Genomic DNA, 13,271 nt, shown 5'->3' with positions numbered 1-13,271 from the left:
AATCGCTTTTGGCTTCAGAGGACATTCTTCTGTTTTGGGCCTAATATCACAGTGTTTTAAAGGTAGGTGGGACTGTGTCTTTTACTCCTCCATTTGTGGTACACTTTCTGTTTTTAAAGTTCAAAGGACTTCTTTTATGCTCCTAATAAAGCTGAGATATTGCAGATCCAAAGGGGACAACAGTCAGACTGTCACCTGACATACTGAAAACAGAAAATTGGAGTCAAATTCATCCATCCATCCATCCATATTTTGGAATGAAAAGAAACTTCTGTTTTGAACTAAGGACTCAAGAAACTTAACAGTTTGCCAGTTAACGGAAATACATTTACATTTAACTACTGTTAAGCAAAGAAACAGTTCCATCTCTTTCAAAACGCATCTCCTGTCTACTTGCAAATATCAATGGACTTTATGAAATGGATGGGTTTTGTCTTTTTAACATCAACCCCTAACATATTAGCTCTTAACAGAAGTTTAATGAAACCATCCCCAAGAGCAGTATCTCTAAGACAACAGTCTCCATCTTCTGTGGGTTCTCCTAACATGCTGGACTGCCTTCATCTGCCCTCTCCTATTCTCACCTGCTCTTCTCCATCTGGCCAGATTCTGATTTTTATCATACCAGTGCAAACTCTGGATAACTCCAGTGAACTCCAGGGAAATATATTTCTGGATTTACACCTGCCTAGCCAGCAGAAAATGTAAATTAAGCTGAATAGTATTTAGTTTGCTCATAAAAGGCGTTTTTTCCCTTTCATTTATGAGAAAAAAACAATGAAGTCTAGATTCTATTTCTCATACCCATCTTCAGTAGTACCGCATTCTTCAACAGACCCTATTGAAAAAAGCCACTCACAGACTTTTTCACTCAAAACACACAAGCGGAACTTGGTCTGCAATTAGTAATGGAGAGAACAAAAAGTATTTCTTTCAACAAAGACAAGCACTATAGGTCATTTGAAGGAGTGACAGTAGCGCAGTATTTCAATTGGTTTTAAAACAACAGTTATTTTTTTATATATTTGCAGTTTAAGTGCCAGGTTTTGTCTAAGAAGAAAGAAAAAAGATTGCAAATGTTCCTGTCACTGCTATATTCTAATTAGTTTTAGAGGAGTGAAAGACGATAGATTAAAACAACCCCATGTAACAGTGGAGAGTAAATAACCTACAAATCTGGAAACTCGCCTGTGTGCGCAACGAGGACTAGCGCTGAGTGGAACACATACAAGGAAAAAAGTGCATTGAAAGAAGCTTGGGTTGTTTTTAATTTAAATCCATGCCTATTCAAAACAGTCATATCTGAATTTCTAAGAGCAAGCAAAATCACTATGCATTTACCATACTAAATGCCTTTTTCATCAACTAACAAAACAGAACAGATACAAATGAACCAATCAGGGATTTCGAGTGAGCTATCAGTGTTAGAAAAGCTACTCTGCACATTCCAGTTGAGTCACCACAGAGAAGTAGGAAAAAAAAAAAGGGAAAAAAAAGGGGGGGAAATAAATTACTGTGTGCAACTCCATCTGCAAACTGCTTCTCCCGCACTGGTATGTAATAAAATGTGTTGCTAAGATACAAGCTGCTAAAGAAGTTCATTAAAGGACACTTTAAACAAAGCTGCCAGACTCTTTTCCCTTTAAAGACTGCTTATTTGGTTCTGTCCCTTGTGTTTATAATTAGATCCTCTATATGAGAGATTGTGCTCCATTCAAGCCTACTCAGCAAAGAATGTTAATAAAATAACGTAAATAAGGCACTGGCTTAGGTTATATATATTTATGGGCTACGGAGCTGTTGATAGAAATACATCTGGATTCCACTTGTATTTTTAAATGCAAAATAAAGCTTTTCCAAGTAGCTTCTCCCCAAGCTGGAGAGCAGAAATGTCAGCTTCTACACCCAGCACTACTAACCTAACTCTTAGAAAATACTTTCAGGCAAAGAAAACTGGCTTCTTGCCTAAAGTTTGGAATTTCTGAGATGCCTCTCATATAAGCTTTTATGTGCGAGCCTTTGTTATCTACACTGAAATAAAGGCCAAGATTGTTTATGTCCTTCACCTGGCAATCTTTATCTTTTTCCATCTGTATATGAGTTCCTAGATGTGTGTTAACTATTTGCAGAATTTCCTTGATCTTAATGTATTAACGACACAATTAAGTCTATTCTGTTACATTTTATTGCCAGGAAAGATATGTTATCAAAGAGGTCTTTATCTAACCTTATATAAAATACTTCTAGTCTCCCTAGTAACGTTTTCGTGGTAGGTGTATTTTGGCTTTTGTTTTGGTTGAAGGGAAAGGAATGGGCAAGGCTTACTTTGCATTCACTCATTGTAGTGAAATTATATCTAAAGAAATAATTTCAGCATTTATCTGTTCAGTACTTAATAACACATGAGATGCATAAATCACAGATGAGAGTTAGTATCAGTGATTATATAGGAAATGTTACTTGTCACTTTGTAACCTGCATCTCATATTAAATTCTGTATCACAGTCCCCAGTATGTATATATTTTTAATTACATTTTCAGGCTCATTTACATGCGCATATTGGCTTTCTGCCTGAATGATATCAAAGAGAAAGACCTTATGCTCACACCGAACCACACACACACAAGCACATTTATACACAGAGACACTTAAGTATGTACATTTCTGAGAATGGAAGCTTCTCTCGCCTTTCTCATTCTTAGAAAAGCTTCAGTTCGCCAATAAATCTTTAGGCAATCTTAGCTGATTCAAAGCGCTTTACAAAAACGGAAAATTACAGAAAATGCAGGTTAATCTCTGCTGCATGTCAAAAGTATCAATGATTCTCACTTGACTCATGTTAATCAAAATGTAATATACATTTTCACTTTCTGTAACCTTGTAATATTTGTCATCAATAGCTGAGTTTGTGCAGAAAGGCTATTCCATCCCTTCTCTCTGGATAAGAGGTAAGCTCCATCACAAAGTACCAACATGATCAAGCTAAATCAATGTGGATGGGAAAACGACCTATATACTATATAGATTTAACTTCTGTTTCAAGACCAATTGTATGCTTCTCTTGATTAAATGCAAGCAGTCAGACAAACTTTCAGGTGAACACCCTGTTCTTGCCACAGCTTCAACACCCAGGCTCTTAGGACCAAATTCCAACTCTGAAAATAAGATTGCCTCTCAAAAACTCATATTAACACCACCCATCATATCTACAGAGTTCCCAGATACTTATTGTTTTGATTTTACTGCAGCCACATTTTGGGCCAGTTCTCTGGTTTACTTTCATTCAGTCAAAAGGGTCATTTTTTTAGTTTAAACTCCGGCATATATTTAACTCCTCCATGGGTTAAAAAAAGAAAATACATCCTCCTGTTTTTCCACTGTCTCTATATATTAACCAGAAGGGTCTGCCTGTACATGTGCAAAAAAGCCCTGTGGTACATATTAGATTTCAATAGATGCTTACTATTGGCAGTTGCAGGTTGTAGCTAGAACTAAGCCGCATCAGCAATTTCATATGACACTCTGGAAATTGCTACTACATAACAATAAGTAGCTGATTCAAAAAAGAGGGGGGGGGGGGGGGAGGAGAAAGCATGTTTAAGGAAGTACATTTTGGCTCAAGAAGAACATTTCCAAATGAAAAAGTTGTACCACCTTAAGATAAAAAAAAAAGATATACATACATTTATATACATGCATATAAGGGAAGTGTGTTTAAGGTGATTCAACGACAAGGACTGGATAGACCAAATATGAGTATGTTAGGTTGAAATAACTGTCTACTTTAATGGCAGAAAGACAAATTTGCATTTCAATTAGTCCAATTCATTTTTTGTTCTTCTTTGTTCTTATCTTAAACTTGCAGCCCATTTTCATACTTCCCTTACCTCCAACTACTCTGCGTGTACAAATTGCCCTCTTTGACATCGTGGGCACACATACACCATTTACCACGGCCTTGTCTTATTGATTTGCAAACTTCTACCCTTTAACTCTATTGATTAGAAATTGTGTTGATGCTTCAGATTTTGTTTTGGTGGGCGGAGAGGAGAGGGAGGTATCATTTTATAATCAAGTACAAATATACTGCATATTTTATCTTTGATCACAAAGAGAAAGGCATAGAGGGAAAAGTTAAAAGTAACTCTGTATTAACATGCCTTTATACGCCTTCATGCTTTCAACTTGAAAATCAAATCTGGAATGAGATGAAAAGGGATTTTCTCTACTTGAACGTACCAGAAGTATTTAGAGTGATGCAGTATCCCATTGGAAATGTGATTTAAAATCACCATTCAAAACCCCTTCTCTAGCATCATGCTATGGAAAGGAGACATTTAGAGACATATTCCCTTTTTCTTCCACGAGGAGAATGACTCCATGGACCAGATTCTGAAATAAGGTGAACTGGTATAAACATCTGACATGATACACTGTTCTGGATGAGCTGCACCCATGGCATGAACCAGTGGAGAATTTGTTCCATTAAACCAGAGCTCTGGACAAAGACTCCTGCAGAAGCACCACTTTTAACTGTCCAAGCATCTACTAAAAAATGAAAACAAATTCTAACTCCAAGACATAGAGTTCCTATCTAGCACTAAAGTTTCTTTGAAAGGGTGTCTCTACCAAATTATCGTGTACATCTGAACAAATACCTGTTTGCTGCAAGTATAAATTAGATATTTTACAATGTGTAACAGGTAGCAAGTACCATTAGTGTAAAACCAGAAGTGAAATAAAAAGGTATTGTTGGCATAATTCCTTTCTCTGAATAGACAAAGGCATTGTAAGGAAAAAATTGCTAAATCACAGGGATAATCATCATAGCCAGCTCCTCTAATGAGGCATCATGGGATTACTGGAGTTATTATAAGAGTCATCTTATTGAAGAAATTCAAAGTTAATTGAAATCAATTGTACTGTTCTGACAGCAGGTGTTTTAAGTGGCTAAAATATCAAAGTGAACTCTTTAAAATGGTTAGAATGTAATGTTCACTTTTCAACTCTTAGCCCTGCCAAGCGATATACTGTACAAGTACAGAAAAGTGTACAGTCAAAGAAAAATGCTGGAATGAAGTAGCATTTCACATGCCAGTCAAGCAGCTACCAAACAAAAGGTGGTTCTAACCCCCTCCAGTACACATTTTCATTACGGATGTGCAATTTCCATGAATCTTGTAAGCGCAACCTAACAGAAGGCAGAAAGCCACAAGTATACGTATTTCCATTGTGTTTCACCTCTACGAAAATGTCCTTTATTACCCTTTTTCCCCAATATGAACAGGGAATCTCAATATGGTATTACTGAAAGCACAAACAGAATGCTAGGATTGCTATTATGCAAACTATATTCCCAAGTTTCTCCTCCAAGGAGCTGAAGGTAAATTCTTCCCTAGTTTTGTCACTTTTTCTACAGATGGCAAAGCAACCAATAAATTACTAGCTGATTCTAGCAATAAAAAAAAAATAAAAAAAAAAAAAGGGAACTGAAGCTTTCTGAATTACAATCCAGAACTAATCTTTACTTTGATCCAGTATGTTCATTTGATTCTGCAGTTGTTCAGGTTTCCCAGCAAAGTCAGCGGGACCTCAACGTGTGGAAGAACTGCAAAGTCAAGCCCATATTTAATACCTGTTATCTTTGTGTTTAAAGACTCAACGCAGTGATTGAAAAGTTTAATACTTTAACTGGGAGCTCATCACCCTGTCTCCCTTGACTTCAGCGAGTCATACATAGATGCAATTCTTGCCACAACAAACAGGAGTGCTGCGTGTACCTTGGGACAGAGTTTGACATTAGCTTCAACTTGATTTGGAAACACCTTTCAGGTTTTACCTCAGTTTTCATTGAAGCTTATAACCCTTATTTTACTTCAACAGTTTTGAAAGTACCCAGCCGTATGACATACTGAGCTTTGGCAAATGTCAATAATTTACCCTTTAACATGTGTAAACAATGCTGCCATTTCCAGGCACAGCGCAGCATGAATTTCAACAAACCAAAAAACCACTCCCTCCTTTTCCCCAAAACAAAGATGCAACATCAGTAAAACCAGACATCTTGAGCTAAATCGTTTCCAACAACTTGCATAAGAACTGTACTTAAATTCTAAGAAGTCTAACACTTTCCACAAACAGGCTTTGCTAGTGATCACCACAGGCAAAATACAGTCAGCGATTTAATTTCAGATATACTACCCAAAAATACAAACCAGCAATAACACAGGCTGGGAGACTCTGCCTGAAACTAATGTTGATTTTCTGCATAGATAGTAAATTATGGTAAAGAAATGAGGCAGTGCACAAGTGAATGGCATATACATAATGTCTTTCAGGAAGACATATTTTTATTACTGCGCTCCAGGACAGGCTGTCTGAATTCAGAGTTCATCGCAGTCGAAAATATAGTAGCCCACACATGCTCATTGTTAATTTTTAAGACCTGGCTTACCACCTAATACTTATGCCAGTAACAAGTAACTTCCAACTGGAGGTTAAAGGTTTGTGTATTTCTTTGTCTTGATCTATTAATTAATAAGAGACAACTTTCTAAAATTAAAACACTCTTGATGACTCTTTAAGGACATAAAGAAAGCAAGAAACACATGCAGCAGAGCACCTCTGGTGTGCTTTTAAGGCCAATGCTGGCTCTTATGATAGCTCTTTTATTTACATATAAATGCTTGTTGCTTGACAATTTAGATAAAAATGTTACCGCTGCTCTGCATGTGCTGTAGATTGAAGGTGTAAAACCACTGGACCAACTAATGGAGTCTTCACACATCATATCTTGTTAAAGAAGAGGTAACCCACTCTCAAATGCTATTACAATTCATCAAAACTATAGTATACGAAAGATACACTTCTAACAAAAGTCTAACTTTTGTCCTTCTGAGTTAGATGCCAAATTAAGTATTGACTGAAGCTGCACCTTTTCAATAATGAAAATGATGGCTCTACAGTACTTATTTGAAAACAATGAGAAAATACTAAAACTACATTTAATTCCATATTCCTCTAAACCACCAACATAAAAGAAACATCCATGACTGGCCAGAGATCCTTAATTAGGTTGCAATATAAAATCCAACTGTGCATGCACCAGAAGTTCAGTTTGTCATTCAGTTCTTTCTGTCTTTATTTGTAACTTTCTAGAAAAGGAAATATTGCCACAAATGCCAATGGCCACAATGGAAAACTGATGAATAGGGGTATTGAAAGATAACGCTCACTACTGCTATATTTCTAACAGATGTGGATGATGTGATCATCCATTCATTTTACTATCTGTTTCATCATCCACATGTGCAGTTTAATTGAAATGCAATTTTAGCATCTTTTGTATTCAGTGCATGCACAATCAAAGGTATACATTATTGAATTATGAATTAGTTGTGCCCAAACAAATCTTCGTGGTGGCAAGGAGGGAAGGAATGTAAATACATATGTAAAAATAACCTCCCTACTTACACTGCCTACTTAAGTTAACATCAGTGTTTTGGTATAGCCACAAAAGCGAGAGCTTGAAACCACTAAACGGCTCCAACGTTAGCCTATCTTTTGTCTCAGTAGCCTTCAGTGCACTTTCTTCATGCCCTCAAGGACCGATAGTTCACGTATAAGCCATTACCTAAGGAGCAACTACTAATTATAGCAAGTCTGCAAAGTTACACGATGGTTTTGTGACTTAGTCAAAGGCTAAGACCTGCAAATTCATTTCACTTGTGACCCAAGAAAGATTTCAGTTTAGGCCTCCAGAGGTGGCAGTCTGGAGCAAGAGGACGCCACATCACCAGCTAGTCTCTTATTTAAAAGCTCTTGTTGCACAGGATGTTGAAATCAGTAAAAGAAATCTAGGGTTTTGCCTAAAAATAGTAGGTTTCCTGCCAGGCCAAATTTGCTGTTTACAGAATTTCAGTATTTTATGTTTAATTACTTCACAGCTTATAGATTTATTTATAAGATTATGAGAAAGGCAAGTCATAAATACACGACGACTGTTTACTAGTTAGCTTGGCTTATACATAAATATGTTGCGCAAGCTTAGCGAAAACCTTTTTCACCGAGCTGAATCAGAACATTCAAACTGTATTTTCAAATGTGTCTCTCTGCCTTATCTAAATTCCAACATGACACATAATAAATAGCTTCTCATTTACTATCATCATAAAAATTTAAACAGCCTTGAAATAGTTGCTACAATACACGGGAAAATGATCAAATGTATGTTCTAAATACCCACTTAGAACAGTAAAACTATTTCCATATTGAAGAAAGAACACATAAAGATGCATTGTTGCAGTAAAGGCTGTTACCTTGTTTAAAAAAAAAATCTTCTACTCAGTGTAGTAGTATTAGAGTCAACAACTTGCTGTTTTACACTGCAAAAAAGGACTAACAGCCCTTAGCTATCATGTAGTGTCAGATTTGCTTTAAAAAAGAAAGTATCTGATTTGATTCTATACAGTGATTAAACATCTTTGTGCTCTGCTGAGTAGGGTATTCTATCCCCTCCCCCCTCCAAAAATGGCATCAAAGCAATCAAAATGGTAATGTTCAGCATGAATGGGGCCCCATCCCCCACCTTCAAACTCTGCAGACTTTTCTCCATGTTAGAAGAAACCAACACCCCTTCCTCACAAAATGGAAGCTTCCACTACCAAATTGAGAGTGCTGACAAATTCTGATTACAATAAACTGGGAGGAAAAGGGTGGCCTATAATCACCATCACCTATGGGCACAGATTATATATGCAGGGATCACTTTTCAACTTTAACCACAACTCCAGCCAAACAAAACAAAACAAAACAGAAAAATCAAAAAAAAGAAGGGGAAAAAGGGGGTGGACTCGCACACGTGCCCCCTTCCCCTCTCCCCCGGAGGTCCCTGGCCGGGAGGGAGGCGCCGGCGTTGGGGCCGGCAGCCGGGCGCCCCGCAGGCGCTGTCCCCGGCCCCGGTGCTGAAAGGGCTGCCGCATTCCGGAGGAACGGCGCTCGCTCCCGCCGCCGGCGGGGCCGGGAGCCGAGGGACCGGGAGGGGAGCTCGGCACAGCCGCGCCGGCCCCCCGGGGAGAAGGAGGCGGCGGGAGGGGGGGGTGGAAGAACCAGGGGGGTGGAGAGGGAAAGTTCACCCGTGGGGAGGGGTGGGGGGGCTCAAGCCGGCAGATCTCCCGGTGGCTTTGTCAACTGCCCTTCCTGCACTGGAAGTCCTGAAAGTGGGGAGAGGGGCCGGGGGGGGGGGGGGGGGGGGCGGGGTGTGCGGATAGTTGGGCGAGTGTGAGTGCGAGTGTGCGGGCGTGAGTGTGCGCCCGGCGGCGGCGGCGGCGCGGCCGCTGTCCGCGGTGCTGAAAGCCCGCCGCCCCCCGCCGCGCCCGGCAACTTTCCTCCCGGGGGGGGGGCGGGGAGCGGGTCACGGGCGGAGCAGTGGGCCCGGGGGTCACTCGGCACAAAAAGAGAGATGAGAAAGTTTGGGGAGGGCGGGGGGGGGGGGGAGAGAGAGGGGGGGGGGGAGGGAGGAAGGAAGGTTTCTGGTTTGTTTTGTTCCCCTCCTCCGGTGGGGGTTTTTTGGTTGGTTTTTTTTTTTTTTTTCTTTTTTCCCAGCAGCTGAAACAGGTTAATCTGTTTTTATTCGTATTTTTGGAAGGGGGAAAAAGTGAAAGTGCCTAAGTGAACTCGAATCAAAAGCTAACACGTCAGATCAGACCAAGGGAAGAGAAAGGCAAGTGGGGAGAAAAAAAAAAAAAAAAAAAAAAAAAAGAAGAAGAAGAAAAGAAATAAAATAAAGTAATCAATAAATATCAGTTTTGTAATCAAACCCAGAAAAGGCTCCGAACTGGGCTCCAGCCCCCTCCCTCCCAACTCTTGCTCTGCACATTACACGGAAGTGCACAAAGTAGCCCAAGACAGGAGAATTTTCCATATTCCTAAAACATGTCGACCAACTCAAAATGGACGCCTCATTTTTTTTTTTTTACGTTTTAACTACTGCTTATCTTTTTACTACTAGTACTAAAATCATTCTTTCCCCCGGCAAGACATCCGAGAATCCGACCTCATTTTGAAAACATGCATTTTCTGACTTTACGCTTAGGAAAATGGATGTTATATTCTCTGCTGTCGGTATTTTTCAGCTAACGCAGACACTTTTCGGATGTTTAGATAGTGCATTGTAAAAACAAGAAGAAAAACCAAACACAACTGAATCGATCTGTTCCTTACTTGTTTCTCATTAAGAGCTGCTATTCTTGATTGCCTTTCATGGATTTGTTTCTTAAGATCCCCGTTCTGCAAAAACGGCAATAAGATGCATATTAAAGGCAAAGTGTAAACTAACCCCTGTAATGAATAAACTTGCGATCTAGAAATTGTTCAAAGGCAAAACCGTTCCACCAAAGCCGTACGAAAGCATGCACACACAAAACACCCTCCTTAGTAAGAAAGCTCAGTGCAGACTACAAAATGAGATCTCTTACTGATAAAGTTTCTCATCCTGCTGTCCCAGCACAACTGCGCTTATTACAGCAGGGATAAAATACTGAAGAAGAGAAAAAAAAGGATCTGCATTTACCTGTGGATCTTGCTTCATCTGTGCAACTAGTTTCTATAAAAAAAAAAAATCACCCCCAAAAAAGGAGGAATTAGAAACTGTTTCAAGTTTAATGGATTTTTTTAAATGTATGTATGTGTGTGGACGGGGGAGGGAGGGGGGTAAGGAACAAAGAGGCAAGTAAACACTGCGAGTCAGTTTCAAGCAAAGCTCATAAATATTCAAGTCTCGTCCTAATCTCTCCAACACACACACACACACACACACACTCGCACACACTCACTCACACTCACGCACACGCATACACACACACACACACACACACACGCTCTCACACAAGCACCGACCGCAACGTTAACTCCGCATCCCCACACCACGCACACACACACACACAAAAAAAACTCAGCCAAACAAGCCGCAAAACTACTTTGGCGAAGTGCTCGCCATTGCCGCGGGGGGCCGGGGGGGCCCGGGGGGGGCCCCCGCCGCGGCCCCGGCCTCCCCCGCCGCCCCGGCCGCGGCCCCGGCCCCGCTCCCCCCCCCCTCCCCTGATCGATAGACCCTGCGACAAGAAGCAAAGGCTACTTGATAAGCATGCAACACTGGCTCCCTTCCGATCCTCCTCTCCCTCTAAAAAGCACCGGGGATAGAAGAGCATTTTTTATTTGCTTATTATTTTATTTTTTTTACCTGATGACATTGGATTTCCACTTTTAACGCCTCTTGCAAGCTGTGTAGCTCCATCCCTGCAACTTGCCAGGCACTTTCCTGCCACTTTCAGATCCGAATGAAGTTTTTTTGTTTGTTTGTTTGGTTTGGTTTTTGGTTTGGTTTTGTTTGGCTTGCTTTTTTTTTTTTTTTTTTTGCTCCCTTTCTTTTCTTTTTTTTTTTTTTTTTTTTGGCTTTTTTTTTTTCTCTCTCGCTTTTTGCAACCGACCCGCCAGCCAGCCAGGCAGCCACCCCTCCCTCCACGGAAAAAAAAAAAAAAAAAAAAAAAAGTAATTAAAAAAAAAAAAAGGAAGGAAAGAAAGAAAGGCCAGGAAAAATTAAAAAAAAAAAAAAAAAGGAAAAAGGAATGGCAGTAACGACAACAATAATCTTAAAAAAAAAAAGCGACAACAACAATCGAAAGAAACAACTACTCAGTCTGCAAAGCAAGTTCTTTGCCTCTTTGCTGGGGACACAGACTCATCACTCACTTTCCGCCAAAGTAGGGGGGCCCCTCCCCCCGCGCCCCCGCCCGCGCGCCCCCCCGCGCCCCCCCCCGCCGCCCCCGCTCCGCCCCGCAGCCGCTCCGCCGCCTCCCGCCGCCCCGCCGCCCCCGCCAATGGGGACGGCAAAGGGCTGAAAACGGGAGGGACTATATTTCCTCGGAGTGCGCGCCTTGATTTCACTTTGCCTGGGGAAAAAGTTGTGCCTCGGCTGTCAATGCTAATTCGGCGGTGCCCGGATGGAGCGCGGGGGGGGGGGGCGGCGGGGAGGGAGTGAAGGCTTGCGGCCCGCGCATGCGCCCTGGCGCCGCCCCCCCCCCCCCCCCGCCGCCGCCGCCGCCGCCGCGGCGGCGGTAAGCGAGAGAACAACAAAGTGCCGGCGCGCGCCCCGGCGCGCGGGCCCGCGGGGAGAGGGGCGGGGCGAGGGCGGAGGCGCGGGGCGGGGCGAACCTCCTCCTTCACCCCCCCCCCCCCAACCCCACTGCCGCCCCTCCGACCCCCATCGCCTCAGGGGCTGTCGCCGCCGCCGCGGTTTCTCCGTGGCCGGGCTGCGTGGCCTGCCTTCCCCGGCCCGTGGGTGTCCGCTGGCGGATGCCCTAGTGCGGGGGAAGGGACGCACACACCACCACCCCCCCCCAGCTTGGCGGGAGACAGGTCCCAGCGGCTGAGGAGGGGGAAGTTTCTTCCGCTCCCGCCATCTTCTCCCCGCTCCCTGCTCCCCTTCCCCGCCCCTGCCGGCACGGGATTAGCTGCCGGCCGGGGAAGCCGTTCCTCACCCCGTCCCGCCACACGCCGCTGGCGCCTCCCGCTGCCGGCACCGGGGCTGCCGGGCGAGCCTGTTGGTGAGGGCTGTGAGGGACCCCGGCGGCGCGCGGCGAGCCGTTGGCGGGGGCTGTGAGGGACCCCGGCGGCGCGAGGCGAGCCGTTGGCAGGGGCTGTGAGGGACCCCGGCGGCGCGAGGCGAGCCGTTGGCAGGGGCTGTGAGGGACGGCGGCGCGCGGCGAGCCGTTGGCGGGGGCTGTGAGGGACCCCGGCGGCGCGAGGCGAGCCGTTGGCGGGGGCTGTGAGGGACCCCTGCTCCCCCCCCGCGCGGCTGCGCGGCGCTGCCCCGCGGAGGGCCCCCCCCCCTCCCAAAAACCCCCCCCCAAACTTCGCCCAACAAGCCTGGCTCCTGCCGGCGTCCCGGCAGTCCGGGGGAAGGCGGGCTGTGCGCTCAACAACCGGCAGGTAGAGCACGTACTGCCTTGGACCCCGAGCGGGGTTTCACCCGCTTCAGCGCACGACTTCAGGCGATGGGCAGCCTGGCCTCAGGGAGGGTTACTCTCCCCTCGGCAGCGCATCCAGTTCAAAGTGTTCCCCGCGCAGCCCGTCCTCGGCTGCCTGCTGCTCACCAGAAGAAGCTGCCGTACACCGGGGTTGCGCCGAGCCCACCGCTGGCGTTCTCCCACCCCGAAACGGGATGTCGAACCCGAGCAGCGTTGAAAAGCAACGTGTTTTTAGGGGAGCTAAA

The 13,271-nt window shown here is 43.9% G+C and overlaps 1 protein-coding gene across 2 annotated transcripts in view; it reads right to left on the bottom strand.

Moving 5' to 3' along the window:
- PHF21B (PHD finger protein 21B) overlaps positions 1-11,405 on the bottom strand; it is a 164,762-nt gene extending 153,357 nt beyond the window's left edge. For both annotated transcript variants that reach the window (XM_030041344.1, XM_030041346.1), the window contains exons 1-3: positions 11,241-11,405; positions 10,572-10,604; positions 10,223-10,288 (exon numbers count right to left, since the gene is read on the bottom strand). In XM_030041344.1, coding sequence (XP_029897204.1) covers positions 10,223-10,288; positions 10,572-10,604; positions 11,241-11,294 — 153 coding nt within the window. In that variant the 5' untranslated portion in view covers positions 11,295-11,405. The remainder of the gene's footprint in view (positions 1-10,222; positions 10,289-10,571; positions 10,605-11,240) is intronic.
- Between the last annotated feature and the right edge of the window lie 1,866 nt (positions 11,406-13,271).

This window comes from Aquila chrysaetos, chromosome 17 (assembly GCF_900496995.4).
Source record: "Aquila chrysaetos chrysaetos chromosome 17, bAquChr1.4, whole genome shotgun sequence".
Classification (NCBI taxonomy): domain Eukaryota; kingdom Metazoa; phylum Chordata; class Aves; order Accipitriformes; family Accipitridae; genus Aquila; species Aquila chrysaetos.
The sequence above is the reverse complement of the archived record's forward strand: the minus strand, read 5'-3'. Positions and strand labels throughout refer to the sequence as shown.